Source organism: Musca vetustissima, unplaced genomic scaffold (genome assembly GCF_032173495.1).
Source record: "Musca vetustissima isolate MV318-11 ecotype Yass unplaced genomic scaffold, APGP_CSIRO_Mvet_v1 utg16819, whole genome shotgun sequence".
Taxonomy (NCBI): domain Eukaryota; kingdom Metazoa; phylum Arthropoda; class Insecta; order Diptera; family Muscidae; genus Musca; species Musca vetustissima.
The window spans coordinates 1-15,653 of record NW_026873453.1 but is presented as its reverse complement, the minus strand read 5'-3'; the positions used below and the strand labels follow the sequence as shown (position 1 = coordinate 15,653).

The 15,653-nt window shown below is 30.7% G+C and overlaps 3 protein-coding genes and 1 pseudogene across 3 annotated transcripts; 1 reads left to right on the top strand and 3 right to left on the bottom strand.

The window, feature by feature from the left end:
* Positions 1–2,570: 2,570 nt before the first annotated feature.
* On the bottom strand, positions 2,571–7,003 carry LOC133325260 (lysM and putative peptidoglycan-binding domain-containing protein 3). Its single transcript, XM_061534051.1, has 3 exons — positions 6,990–7,003; positions 6,288–6,916; positions 2,571–2,888 (listed from the first exon to the last, which is right to left on the bottom strand). Exons 1-3 carry the CDS (start codon positions 7,001–7,003, stop codon positions 2,608–2,610), a joined length of 924 nt encoding a protein of 307 aa, XP_061390035.1. The 3' UTR covers positions 2,571–2,607.
* LOC133325292 (26S proteasome regulatory subunit 7) lies at positions 3,308–4,693 on the bottom strand. Its single transcript, XM_061534083.1, has one exon. The coding sequence runs from the start codon at positions 4,614–4,616 to the stop codon at positions 3,315–3,317; it is 1,302 nt and encodes a 433-aa protein (XP_061390067.1). The 5' UTR covers positions 4,617–4,693; the 3' UTR covers positions 3,308–3,314.
* A 2,406-nt stretch (positions 7,004–9,409) lies between the features above and the next one.
* LOC133325281 (probable peptidoglycan muropeptide transporter SLC46) lies at positions 9,410–12,843 on the top strand. Its single transcript, XM_061534072.1, has 9 exons — positions 9,410–9,519; positions 9,588–9,700; positions 11,160–11,310; positions 11,379–11,562; positions 11,640–11,826; positions 11,895–12,167; positions 12,234–12,423; positions 12,554–12,710; positions 12,772–12,843. The coding sequence occupies exons 1-9, from the start codon at positions 9,507–9,509 to the stop codon at positions 12,833–12,835; spliced, it is 1,332 nt and encodes a 443-aa protein (XP_061390056.1). The 5' UTR covers positions 9,410–9,506; the 3' UTR covers positions 12,836–12,843.
* A 1,282-nt stretch (positions 12,844–14,125) lies between these two features.
* LOC133325254 (probable peptidoglycan muropeptide transporter SLC46) lies at positions 14,126–15,411 on the bottom strand (annotated as a pseudogene).
* Positions 15,412–15,653: the final 242 nt, after the last annotated feature.

Genomic DNA, 15,653 nt, shown 5'->3' with positions numbered 1-15,653 from the left:
CAATGCCTAAGTTAAACAAAAATATCAAAGATATAACCAAATAAACTAAAAGAAAAAAATCTAAAATATAAACTAAAAATATTTTTTATTACGGGGGAGATTCTTATAGAAGATACCCGGGGAATCGAGGAAAATGAGTCTCTTTATATACGAGCTGAAAGGAAGCCTTTAAAAGATAAACGAATAAAACTCGTTCGCAAACGAGCGAAAGAGATTTTTTATAAACGAAATGAAGGGTGTTTTTTAGAAGAGCTGAAGGAGTTTTCATCGACGATCTGAAAGGTATTTTTATAGACGAGTTGAAAGATATTACAAAGAAATAAAATGGAAGAGGAGTCTTTATAGACGCGCTTAAACAAAGAGTCGTTATAAACAAGCTGAAACAGAGAGTTTTTATCAAGTCAAGAGCTGAAAGGGAGTCTTTATAGACGAGCGTAGTGGGAGTTTGTATAGACTGCCGGAAAGGAAGTCACTATAGAAGAGTTTAAATAGACTTTATATAGAGGAGCAGAATGGGAGCCTGTATAGAAGAGCTGAAGAGAGTCTTTGGATATGAACTGAAAAAAGTATTTGGAAACAATGTGAACAGAGTTTTTGGGGACAACCTGAAAGGGATTCTTCATAGACGGCCTGAAAAGAAGTCTCCAGTCTTTGGAGACGATCCAAATGAAGTGTTTGGAGACGAAGTGAAAGGAGTCTTTGAAGACGAACTTAACGAAGTCTTTTCAGACGGGCTGATTGGAGCCTTTATAGACGATGTTCATATAGGTTTTATATAGACGATTTAAAAATCGAGGAGTTTTTAGGCTCAAATGGGTACGTATGACAAGGAAACGCGTTGAACGTTGGGCAAACTTTTTATATTTAGAATATCGGAAATCGTTCGGTAAACTGTATAAATGACTTGTTATGCCATGATACAATTTTGGTAGGAAGATTCGGCATCCAAAGAGAACTACAGACGTTGACCAAGTAAGACTTACAACAACAACAACAACAGACGTTGACCAATTTTTTTAATTTTTGGTATTCAATGGGAACCCAAAGTACCAAATTATACAGTCAATACGATTAAAAAAACTGTAACAAAACGTGATCAATGCCAAAGATCCTAGTTGCCAAATCAAACAGGCGGACATGCATAAATCATTTGTATTTTGTATTTCATTTGTATTTTTAGAGGATCATTGAGTTTAATCGAACCTTTATAGACGAGAATAATTGCAATATCACAGACGAGAAAGCCCCGGCATTCGAAGACAGATATGAACAAAACTTTCAAGCTCATGAACAAAACCGAACCAACACGCTTCGTGGAGCGCAACGCATGTAACCTATTACTGCCCGCTAAAACATATTTGTGTCGTAGTAGACTGAGTGCAAAACCTTGTATCGAGCGGAACAAAATGTTTATAGGTACGACATTTATCGAGGACCTGCTTATTCCGAACTTAATCAAAATTTCATCTCCTAAAAATATGCTTTCGAATTATAAACAAATAAACATTTAACAGATGAATAATTTGAAAACTTAGCAAGAAATTATCATCCTAAAAATATATTAAAACAATATAAATTTGAATTTCAAAAACACAATTTGAATATAAACAAATCTGAGATTAAAATATTATAGAATGTTATAATTGTTAACTACGAAAAATAAAATCTGTTACTTATAATAGTAAAAATATCTTACCTGATTTATATTGTTGCTGAAATCTTTAATATTTGCAAAAAGTCTGTTTCTTAATTATTTGATTGTTGATCTTGAATACACCATGATGAATGAATTGAATTTTGAATGTTGACTTTTGCTTAATTTAAATGGTTTTGAATTGTTTTATTGATGAGTTATCGAATTGTCTTGATTTTATTTTGAATATATCCTTAAAAGTAATAAAATAAAAAAGAAAACAAAACAAAGAAATTAAAAATTAATTATTAATAAGTATGAATACAAACATTTAAAATATTTTATAGCGTATAAAAAATACACCTTCGTTTATTTGTTATAATTTATTTAATTTAAAATGTTTTAAAAACACTTGGTTTGGAAGTTTTTTCTTTGTTATGATTTAAAATAGAATGCCATTAAAATTAGAAACTAAAATTAATCGTTCCGAGTAGATTCCTTTTTTTTAATAAATTAATATTTATAAACAAATGTAATTATAAATGTTCTTATAAAAAATTTAGTGTTTTTTTATTATATAATATTTCTTTGTATATAAAAAGGTAGTTAAAATCGTTTATTTAAAAAATGTCATCACTTTCCACAGAGAGAGAAAATTGTGGCATTTTCTTTTTTCTTTGAATTTTATTTATTTAAATTATATTTTATTTAATGTGTTTTTTTTTTTCTTAAAGAAAATCCTGTATGCCAAAAACCCTATTATGGTTTGGCTTTTTCTTCTATTTTATTTCGCGAGGAATGATGAAAAATGTTGTGTATTGTATCAGATATTTTGCTTGGGTTTAAAATAAATAAAATAACTGCCACGCCATAATACAACATTTCGTTTTGTATCATGATTATGTTTCTTTGTATAATTACAATTATGTATGTACTGAGTACTAGAGTTTTGTAAAATGTATGCTTATAAAATGTCAATGATGTGCAGCGGAGGCCACCGTTGTCGATGATCCCGTAATGTTGTGATGAGCATGTTCGGCAATATATACTACATAAACTAGGGGTATGACAAAACACAAAGCCAAAATTACAACAAATAAACATATCCATGACATATCACAATCTGAACCGGACCAATCGATGGCACGCAAAGAGGGGCCTTTGATTCGATGTATATGAGGCACATTTGTAGAATCATCCAGGATGTCTGTTATCAGCGGGGCCGAGGCATCATTCATATCGGTTGCAGCCAATTCTAAATATGAAAATGAAGAGGTAATATTTAAATATTCAATTTTTTAAATAAATTATCGAGACCTCATAGAAAAACTCAACAATAAAAGTAGAAGCATTACGAATTATAAGAATGTCGCTGTATTTAAAAGTAAATCTTCCTGACAACCCTCCTTGTGTATGTTTGATCTGTAAACATAACTCCGTTTTCCTATATATCCGCATTAACTAAATTATCCATACGATAAAAAAATAATAAAATTTCATGTTATTTTTTATTAGGAAATTTTTTATTGAATACTTAAAAAATTCCATAATTATATATTACCGAGCAATTTGATTCTTTCATAATTGCTCTTTTCGTTTGATTAAAACTAAATTTTTAATTGTGAAAAAGTAAAGACAAAAATAAGTTCTCTTCTCTTTAGATTACAGGCATGATAATTTTTTAATTGTAGGTCATGTAACGTGGTGTTGCACTGAATTTGGCATAACTCTTAATGACCTTATTGACAGCCTCCAAAAAGTCCTTCTCGGTGGCGACCTTACGACGAGCACGAATGGCAAACATACCAGCTTCTGTGCAAACGGAACGAATTTCAGCACCCGTAGAGTTGGGACACAGACGTGCCAACAGTTCAAAACGTATGTCACGCTCAACGGACATAGAACGGGCATGAATCTTAAAGATATGAGAACGTCCCTCCAAATCGGGTAAACCGAATTCAACTTTACGATCCAAACGTCCGGGACGCATAAGGGCAGGATCTAGGGTATCTGGTCTGTTGGTGGCCATCAAAACCTTGATATTACCTCTGGGATCAAAACCATCCAATTGATTGATAAGTTCCAACATAGTACGTTGTACTTCATTATCACCACCGGCACCATCATCGAAACGTGCCCCACCAATGGCATCAATTTCATCGAAGAAAATAAGACAAGCTTTCTTGGAACGGGCCATTTCGAAGAGTTCACGAACCATACGAGCACCTTCACCCACATATTTCTGTACCAATTCCGAACCAATAACACGAATAAAGCAAGCATCTGTACGATTGGCAACAGCACGGGCGCAAAGAGTTTTACCGGTACCAGGAGGGCCGAACAACAGTACACCCTTTGGTGGTTCAATACCCAAGTTGACAAATTTTTCGGGATGCAACAAAGGGGTTTCGACGACTTCTCTCAACTTTTCAATTTGTTCCTTGCAACCTCCCACATCACTGTAGGTTACATCCGGCTTATCTTCAACCTGCATCATGGTGACAGTTGGATCAATTTTAGGTGGCAATGGGATGTGAATTTGATACTTATTGCGATCTACACCAACACGCATACCCTCTTCAATATCAGTTGGAGCTACTGAATCGGCCAAGTCCACAACAAATTTGGCAAATTGTTTAACATTGATAATGTACTTGGGATCATCTGAGTCGGCATTGATAATCTTTGTGCATCTGGCAACCTGGAGGGGTTGTTCATTTTGCAAAATTTGTTTATCGGCAGCCAAATCCCAAAGGGCTGGTGGTGCCAAACCTGTGTCACTTTCCTTGATGCCAGTCAACTCATTGACTTGCTTCACTGCCTTCTGTATGTCTTCTTCGATGATTTTGATGGCTTTGTGATATTGGCTTTGTCCATAAGTTTTCAACAATTCAATATCGCCTTCATCTAAAGATTTTATTTCTTTCTCTTCCTTTTCTTCGTGTTTTACTTTACGTTGATCGTCTCCCAAATAGTCTGGCATTGTTTTATAATTTTATCTCGTTGGAGTTTTCTCAAAATTAAATTATTAAACAAGTTGTATTTTCGCTTATTTCGGCTTTAGAATGACTATACAAATTGGCAAATTTCTTAGTGCTTGACTGGTTGTCAAAATGCTTCTTCTTTTCTGCTCTGATGGCGGTATGTAACGCGAAATGATAACAAATGTCGTTGTGTTCACAACAGGGTGATTCAGAAAAATAATTTTCGTGTTTAACAGAAAGAGGCTTATAGTGAGAAGAGATGTCACTGCACTTACCGTTATTTGCTGTCATTTGATTATGACTTGGCGTTTGTTTAAACAACATAATTTGTTTAGGTATGAAAAACTAATTTTAAAATGTAGATTATTAAAAACAAATTGCGGAAAATAATTTACCACAATAGTTGATATTTCACAGATATTTATTTAAAAGCAAATATAAAAAGTAACTGTATAATAACTTATGGGGGTTGCAAATAACAAACTTTTGAAGAACCTTCTGAGGTAATTTTCCCAAAAGGAATACAAAATAGGAATGTCTAAGATATTTTAAGTAACTTAATGCGAAATTGAAAAGAACCATATACCCCGAAATTGGAAAGTATATTAATAAAGGGCAATTCAAAAATAATTTTAATGTACACCTCTAAGGAGGGATTTGATGCTTTTGAAACCTAAATGCGAAGAACAGTTGACACTCATGGAAATGTCTCTACAAATTTGAAAATACTTAACATCGTAGAGTAGAGATTGTCTAAACGAGGACATATCTTCTCAAATACATCCATTGGATATACGATATTCTCATTTACAGGCACTTCGTTTGAATGATCTTCGGTATAGTTATGTATATGGTTTGGATTTTAAAACATTTATGCGAACATGCCTTTTACCCCCGAGAATTCGAAATCGAAGATATATGCTTTTTAAATTCCAAAAATTGGAAATAAATATACAATTTTTGTTAGACATTCATTTTTGTTAGTCAATATAACAAATTAAAGTCACTTTCAGTATATTTCGCATACAATACAAATTTATGAAAATAATATAAAATAAAAATATATAGTAGATTCGTACAGGTTCTGGAACTGAGACTTGATTACAAATTTTAAGGGGAATCTACCTTTAAAAATCTGATCCTATAACAACAGCATTTTTCCGAATGTTATTTAAACATTATTAATCGGTTTAATACTTTATTTCATAGCTATAAACTCTCAATTACTGTTGGTTTGTTTCAGATGTTCCACTAAAAGAAAAACCATTTTTCTTCAATTACAAAAAATCACAAATGATGGAATTTACTTATGTGCATTTACCAGACCTATAGAATTTTAATTAGTATTCTCTTGATATACTTAGTGGGGTATTCGAAGAATATTTTAATATAATAAACTGACTATATAGCTATATAATTAACATTTTCATATATTGATTTTATTTTCGATATCGATATCAAGTAAAGCCACCCGTTTTAATTCCAAAAGTTTGTTGAAATATTTCCTAACTATAAATTGTCTTGTCATTCCATATGCAGCTTCCACTCACTATCACAACAAAGGTCGTAAACCCCCAAAAAATTGTGTATGTTTGTCATATCACTTGTCACTCAATTAAAAAATTACCATTTCTCCCATCAAATATACGTATAGCATACGTCACACTTACCTTCATCTGTGTAAATATTGACTGCACCACCCGTCGCCGTTGCTTTCAGTTTCGAATTCATAATAATATTGTTGACATGTTCATCTCTTCCGGTAAAACACCTACTCGTTGATGGTCCATCTCGACTCGATGAATTCACCGAAGCTACCATTAATTTTTCACTCAACATAGCCTCGGCATCATCCAAAGGATTGCGAACAATACTGCTGAGGCCACTATCACTGTCTCGACTGTCGTTACCACTACTAGATTTTTGATTAATTTTCGGACTGCTGTTACCACTTTTATGAACTATGGGCAGATTATCCAATAAGACATTGTGCACGGTGACGGGTATTTTGACAACTTTGCGTGCATGAATCTCATTGTCCTTATCTATTTTATTTAGCCTCTTAATATCTGCCACCGAACAGTGAAATCGTAATGCAATCGCTTGTAAAGTGTCTCCGGGTTCAACTTTGGCCTCTATGGTATTCTCAAAACGGTGTTGTTGTTTATTTTGGCGCGTTGACAGTCTTTCCATTTGCAGAAAATCTTCCGTGCCTGTAGACGTTGATGGGGGCTCTGTGAACAGCAGTGTTGGTGATGTGTGATGATAGTCATCATTTTCATGATTGCTAATTGAACGTCTAGAAATTTGTGAAGATAATTTAAATATTTGAACTTGGATTGTTCCATTACACGTAATTGTGTTTCACTTACGCATTTCTTCGCATTTTATTTTGATTTGAGTGAAATCAGCTTTATGGGGTTTTACTTGTTGCTTTTTCTGTCGAAACAAAGCTGTTCTTGATCGTTTCTGCTGATTGAGTTTGGTTGTGGTGGCGGTGTTGTTGTTGGTTGGCGTCTTTTACTTTTGCAAATCTTATTCTCGTTTTTTGTCTACACTTTTCTGAAGGAAATTAATATTTTTATATTTTCTCCTGTTCTTGATTTTTCTATTTTTAACAATTAATACGTGGTGACTGTAAATAAAACTTAACTTTAGGAAAAAAATAACACACACGAAACCACACGTATGACGTATATTTAATATTACAAAGTCTACATTACAATGTGAACGCCGTTGATGTCAGAAATAGAAGAAGGCGAACATAGTAGACGGATAAATAATTGGATCAAAACAAATAAAATGTAGGGACTTAAAAACCAATTTCTGCTGATTAATCAGCTGTCCACAAATGTCTGTAACAGGGTGACTCCAATGTTTGAAAAATAGGGTTTTAAAAGTCGAATGGGGATAGTTGAGATAAATATACAAAAATATTAATTATATTCTACACGTTTCGATTAAAAAATACTTGGCCTTGTCCAATTTAACAAAGATCCCACATTAACGATTACATTAACTGACTACAATAAAAACCAATTTTTGTCTATTATTGTAAAAAATCGAAATTGATATTTATGCTATGACAAAATTAATTAAAAATTAATTAATTTCACCGATTGCATGTTGGAATTAAATTTATAGTAAAAATATAAAAAAATCAAAACCTATTTAGAATTCATCAAAACTGTGGTATATATGCTAAATTTTGATCACATGTGTCGTTGATGGATTGATATTGAAGCAAAAAAAAATCAAAATCAACTTACCACTGAAAACAGAAACGGGTTTTTGTTAGCTGCAAAGAAATTTCATAAAACGTTATTAAATATTTCAAATTTAATGCAGCAAAAACAGACTTACCTCTTTTATCGAAGTTAACAAATGTCCAGGGGCATCAGCAACGTCATTCGCGCATAATAAATTTTTGTCTAGAAAAAATTACATTTTTGGCACAAAATCAATCAGCAACAAAAATACTCTTGTATTACGATTTCGGATCAAAATTGAGCAAGAATCGTTTTCCCCAACAACAACAAAGCACCGTACACATACACACACACACAACAACACCAAACATAATAGGCAAAAACCTTTGTAAAGACAAAAGAAACACACGAATTGCATACAAATAATTCTTCAGACACATTTTATCTTTAGTTTTAAACATTTTAAGGAACATTACACATTTATTTCTATACATTAATATCAAAACAAAAAACGAAACACAATTTCTAACAAAAATGACGCGAAATTCCAATTTGAAGGGGAGCAAACAATGCTGCCAACTAACGACTGATTGCATTTCATTGACAAAGTGATTACTCGAGAGTACTAAATTTGGTAATCACAAGGCAAGGATTACCACTCGGCCTAATGTGTTTTTATTCTATTATTATTATATTTTTGGATCATTTAAATCGGATTATACAGAAACATGACGATATTTTAATAAATAATGACATTTATTTAAAAAAAGAATCAACGAATAATAAATATAAAAAAAATAATGAAATGTATGTAGTTCAGTTCATCCCATTCTTTGAGTAGTTCATTTGAACCATTTCGTTGAGCATGAATGACACAATTGATAACTCCTCAAAAAAGAAAACAAACAGTCACAAATAACACACTTAATAACAAAAATAATGAGATGGGAGAACAGTAGTGTGCCGTGATTCATTGAAATAAGTTAAATATGCTAAATTTGTAAAGTGTTAATAAACAAATAATTCCTCTTTCTGGTTTTTTGTTATAATAGTTATGTGTTTAGTGTAAAAGTCAAAGAGAAAGTGATCAGTGAGAGAAGAAGATCGTGTCAATTGTCATAAACGATCAAAGCAAGTCATGTCTAACTAAATCCAACGGAATTTAGTTAATTTTTATTTTAGTTGATAAAAACGGAATATTTTGAAAACGAATTTTTGATTAAATTTCGATAAACAGAGAGGCTACGTTTTAATTATCACAATGCATTAATATATACTTTTATTGCATATGAACAATTAAAGTTTTGTACAATGAAATAACGACGAACTACAAAAACGTAAATGAATAAAATACAAAACAAAACAAGTTCTTTGTTTAAAGATAAAAAAACAGGCAAATGTATGTGTGCTAGATTCTAAATTGTTTTCAAAGTAAAGAGAGTTCACATCAAAATGCATAACGACGAAGAAAGATTATACGATCCCAATGATGAAGAAGCCTCATTGGACAATGAAATTGCCCAAAATAGAGATGCAACTTCAACGACCACCGAATCGATTCCAGGCAAAAATGATGACAATAATTCCAATTCAACACTGCCTCCATCTGTTGAGGGCCAACCGGTGATTAAACATCGATTTTTTATATTGGAACCAGCAGTATTTTTAGTATTTCTAGCAATGTATTTATCTGGTAAGAACAAAGTTAATTTTTTTTTTAATTTCGAATTTCGTCACGATCCATTATCATTTGTTTTGTAGGAACTGTTTATCAAAATCAATTACTATATCAAACCTGCATTTACGTTTTCGAGTACAATGAAACCCAATGTGCACCATTGTTAGGCGTTGAACGCGAAACCGAAGAGGTCCAAGTAAGTTTTGAAAATAAAAATATATATAATATACCACAAATGTGTTTGCATACATTTATCTTTTAATAGATAGACATTACAGAGTGTCAAGTAGTTACATGCCACTTGTAAAAAATATTAAAGGGTGTTTATCGTACCATTTCCTGCAACCGCATTAAATGATAATAATGCAAATTTGTTGCGGTTTTCGCTTTTTTATCTTTATTATTATGTAATAAGTATTTGGAAAATTCCAAACAAAAATCTCTCCAATTAAATGAAAAAGCAACAATTAAACGCAACTCAAAATTAAATTAACAATTAAAACATAATATAAGGGCCTTAGCAATTTTTTTTTAAATCCAAGCCTATGATAGGCCTTAGAATAAATTTGAAAATGTTAACCTCAGAAAAACCATTCAAGACTATGACCTTCGGCCTTAGATCAACAACATCGATCCCAGCTTCTATGAACATAAAAACTCGTCGAAATTCAATTTTAGCAATTCCCTCGACATATGATGTAGTGGAAATTTTTTGTATAACAAATAGCTATATAATTGTTTTGATTTTGTTATTTAACATCTACTACAAACATTTTGGTAGTTAACGTTTCTATTTGTGGATAATGACACAGAAAATTAGTTTATTAGTTTTAAAATTGTATTCGTTTTTATTTTGAATGTTTTTGATGAATTCCTAAACAATTTGCATCTAAAATAAAAAACTTATAATGATGACACTGCCATCCCTTTTTCAGTTTAATAGTTAAATTCAAGGTTGAAAATATAAAGGAATTATTGTCGATTGAAAATCCTATAAAAAATTAAATCATGTTTTTCCTATTAATATAGTTTGATAATACTCATAATTTTTTTCTCAATTATAATTAATTAGTTTTCTTTGTTTATTATTGCAATTAAATGTGCATTTTATTGTCACTGCTTCTTTTCCATATTTCCATTGTTTTAAAGTCCCATTCTTAGATTTACATTTTGACATAGAATGTGAATAGGAAATCTGGGGCGTACACTTGATGTTTTCTATTATTCATGTTTACTATTGTTGTTGTTATCATAACTAGTTCTATATTCTTATCTCTTTTTGTTGAATAAATTAATTATAAAAAATGAGCCTAGTTTTATTACAAATTCTCAAAATGCAATGTCACGCAAAATACAAATATATAAACAAATCAATTAACTAGTAAAATTATGTTGTGTTATGTTCAATGTGAAATTTATGTTTTATTTATTTATTGTCACTATAAACATTTAATTGACAAATCGAATGGTATGAATCATACTACGTTAAGCCAATTTTATCAATAAAATTTAACAAAAAAATAATTGCAATAAAAAGGGTTGTTTATCTCTAATTGTTAAATAATACAAAAGTAAATAAAAACAAAATACTTTATCTAGACAATAGATTTAAATATATTTTAATTATTTTTTTTTTATTTTCTATTTATTTAAAGCACATAGAAACCCAGGTCCAACCCTATGTTGCTAGAATATTAATGGCCCGTTCCCTGCTGGAAAGTATAATACCAGCAATTGTTAGTTTATTTATTGGTCCCTGGTCGGATAAATTTGGTCGCAGGCCAATTGTTTTAACCACATTTACAGGTGTGTTTGGAAATTAAAAAAAAAAATTGTTGGATTACTATATATATATTTTTTTCATTATATTCAAGGTTATCTCACTGGTTCCATAATATTAACAATTCTAAGTTTTATTGCCACCAAAACTGTTATAAGTCCTTGGGTATTTCTGTTGAGTTCAGTGCCCTCGGTATTGAGTGGTGGAACATGTGCCTTAATCACCGGAATTTATTGTTATATATCGGATGTGGCCAAAGAAAAGGCAAGAGCTTTAAGGTAAGTTTAATTTATTAAAAAAATGTATATAACTGTTTAATAATTCTGTGTTTATGTGTTTTGTAAATAATTTCTAGAATGGTATTAAATGAAGCCTCTCTGTGCACAGGCATGATGATCGGCAATGTTGTTAGTGGTTATTTATATGCTGCCACAAATACTGTAACTGTATTTGCCATATCATCAGGTCTAATGCTATTGGCTTTAATTTATGTTGCAATATTTGTAATTGAAAGTCTACGACCTAATCAAATACATTCTGGGGTAAGCAAATACTACTTCATTATTATTCATTTAATTTCACAGTTTTTATATTTGTTTTTCTTCTTTAGTCCAAAATTAGAGAATTTTTCCGTTTCGATTTGGTTAAGGATTTGGTGAGGACTTGCCTTAAACGACGTCCCAACTACGATCGTTCCATTATTTGGTTAACAATGATGGCACTGACAATAGCCATTTTTACAATGGAAGGTGATTCGAATGTTACATATTTGTATGTACGCAAACAATTCGAATGGACTTTGAAGGATTTTAGTATGTTTAATGCTGCTCGTATTGTGGTGCAAATCATTGGCAGTGTTTTGGGCATGTTTGTATTGAGGAGGGTAAGATTTTAATTTATAATTTTTTAAGGATTTTTTCATTAATTGTCAATATTGTTGTTGTTTTAGCTATTGAAATTTTCCATTACCTCAATGAACATGATTGCCATAGCAAGTTGTGTATTGGAAAGTACGGTTAGAGCCACTGCAATATATTGGTGGGAATTGTATGTGGGTCTTACCTTGGGTTTAATGCGTGGCATTATGGGACCAATGTCCAGAGCCATACTATCTCATGTTGCCCCAGCCACTGAAGTTGGTAAGTAAAAAAGAAAACTAATAAATCCGATCAAAAAATAGTAATTGATCTAAAATAATTGTATTTAAAATGTTTTTTTATTACTCTATAACATTTTTTTAATTTGGATCATAATTTGTTTTTTTTCTAGGTAAAATATTTGCCTTAACCACTTCGTTGGAATCATTATCGCCTCTCATTGCCGCACCTTTATATACAATTGTATACAATGCCACCTTGGCTTATCATCCAGGCTTATTTAACTTTATAAGCGCTGGTTTATATTTGTTATGTTTTACATTTATATCGTAAGTTATTTAAACCACTTATTTTAATCACTTTTTTATTAATATTTATATTTTCTTTCAGAATTATATTTGGCATACAAAAATCTTTGGGTCACACAGCTACCTATCAGGCTATTAGTAGCTAAACTAAAATCTAATATTGTTTTTAAATAGCTAGCAACAATTTTGTATTTATAATGGACAGTGATTTTTTTTTTTATTTTTCGTTTGCAAAAGTACCTTTTGAGTTTTTGTATATATATAAACCAAATGTTATAAATTACCTCTTACATATCGATATATTTGTTATATACTATATGTATCAATTTATATTATTATTTATAGACAATTGTTTGGGGTTTTTTTATATAATAGAAAAAATGAAATATCAAATGTTCTCATTTTGATATGTGATGATTAACATTTGAGTCTTCCGAATATTTTAAGTATGCAATTAAAAAGAAATAGCAATTTGTGTAATTTACATTGAATGTTCATATATACATAGTTTTTTAATTATTTTTAAAAAGAAACAATAAAAACAATTTTAGTAAATATATTTTTCCATTTTTTGTATAATATCTGTTATTTTTTAGAACGAATAGTTCAAGGTTATTGAGTTTTTATTATGAAAAAAACCTGTTTTGAAAGTGAAGTAAATGATAAATTGTGGCTAATTAAAAGGGTATTTTTGCTTCTGAGAGAATTAAAAAAAATATAGATTTTTATCTTTCACAGATCGTGTTGGCCATCACCGAATGCACATTTTTATATAATCTCCGCCATGATGTGGATACATTTCGTTTATAACACGTCGAAATATTCCATGGGACCCCATATTCTTGATCAGATTAAAATGTTATGTCGATTTAGCCATGTCCGTCTTTGGCTCGCAATATTTAAGATTGAGTTTTGAATTTTTGCACATACTACTCCTTGCTTGTATTTTCGTGTTCTAAGGATTTCCTATATTTGATATTTAAGTTTCTTTATTTGGTGTCAAATCTTTCGACCAAATATTAACCATGGCGTATTTTGAATATCCATCTCAGTATGTTTTATGCCCAGTTTTTTTACAGCTTTATAAAACACAATGTCTAGCAATCTGTGAATCGAAATCTGGCAACCCTAATTGTTAGGGATCTTTTTACAGCCCCATAGGTGTGTGGGAAATATTTTAAAACTCTAATTTAAATATTGCGATTTATATTGACAGACGATTTATATTGACAACAGACAGACGGGTGAAAATAAAAAATCTAAATAGAATTCAATTTTGAACGGGCAAATTTAATAGGGATACAAAAACATTTGATTTTTTTTATAAATAATATTTTTAATTACATTTATTAAAATATAATAACAATTGATATATAATTTAATATTCTAATAATACATATGTACAACAAATTTCATTATTTACAATCATTAATATATTATTTTAACATTTTGCCATAGTGATCCTTGTAGGTTACCTTAAAACGGAATACAACTCTGAAAGAAAAATTAAAGCAATTAAATAGGTATATATATTTTTTAAATATATTGAATGTGTATTTAATACTTACAATATAAATAAAAATGCAATAAAATATAACGACGCACTGACAACATTAAACAGACCAGGGAAAGTGGTCAATGAAGCCTTATAGATCACAGTGTAAAGGGGAGCAGCAACAAAGGGCGCCAACGACTGTAGGATGTTTTTAATGGAAAATATTTTACCTGTGAATAAAAATAATACTAAAATAACTAAATTTCAACAAAATTATGCATGACTTTCATTAAAAAATAAAATTATTGTTATAGACATTTTGAAAAAAATATGTAATTTTAATTTACTAAATGATTTTTAACCAATATAAAAAATAAAATCAGAATTTGCAGATAATTTCAGTTTTCATGTATTTTGTACATACCCAAATCTGTGGCCGGAACAATATTTGAAACAATTGTGCGACACATGGGTCCACCAACAGCCTTCAGAGAACCTGCTGCTATCGCCAAATATAAATGCCAGGGGGCGTATGCCATACCTTGTATAACACTGCGGAAAATATCACTTAAAAATGCTAATAGAGCCAATGTAACCACGGACATGTGGAAGACCTACAAGAACATAATATTAAGAAGATAAATTCATTAATTTAAATTTTTCTTAAATTAGTAATAGGAATGTTCGAAAAAAAATTGTTTATGTATTGCGAAATTTTCTAGTATCTTTAAGTTATTATCTGTCAAGTTAATAATGTTATTATGCTCGTGTTTATTGGAGAGCAAAATCCAATAATAAGTTAGTGTATTATCGAACAAAAACAATAATTTCTAATATTAATAAATATAATCAAAATAATATTTATTATATTTTTAAATTAATAATAAATATCCTTACCTTTCGTAAAATTAAAAATCCCACCAGTGCACCAAACATTGAGGTAACATGACTTATTGTCTCATAATAGGTAAAATTCTCGTACAAACAGATAAAATACTGTCATGGCACCATCCAAAACGAAAATGGCCAAAAACATGGCACCCGTTACCAACAAAATAATACAACGATCATAATAGGGACGTTCCCTGAAGCATGTATTCACATTTCCTTAATGTGAATATAACCGAAGAGACCAGCAGATTTGGCTTTGTTATAATCATTTTCTTGTTTCTCTTCCTTGCTAATATTTTTAGAATTTTCATCGTCTTTGTGAGATTTTGATTTGCTCTACATCGTCCATTTAAATAGGCGTCGTTGGAAATTCTTTCAATTTTGGTAAATTGTCCCATTCTCTGAGTTACTTGTTGATATTTCGCTTATGTTTTCGCTTTATGATGCTGCAGTTCATGGTATTTCATTGCATTTAACTGCCGCCGCCACCACTCTCTTTGTATCATTTCCTGCTGAAGATTTTGATTTCACCGCCTCACTCTGAACTTTTCTGGTACATAAATTGCAATATAGGCAAT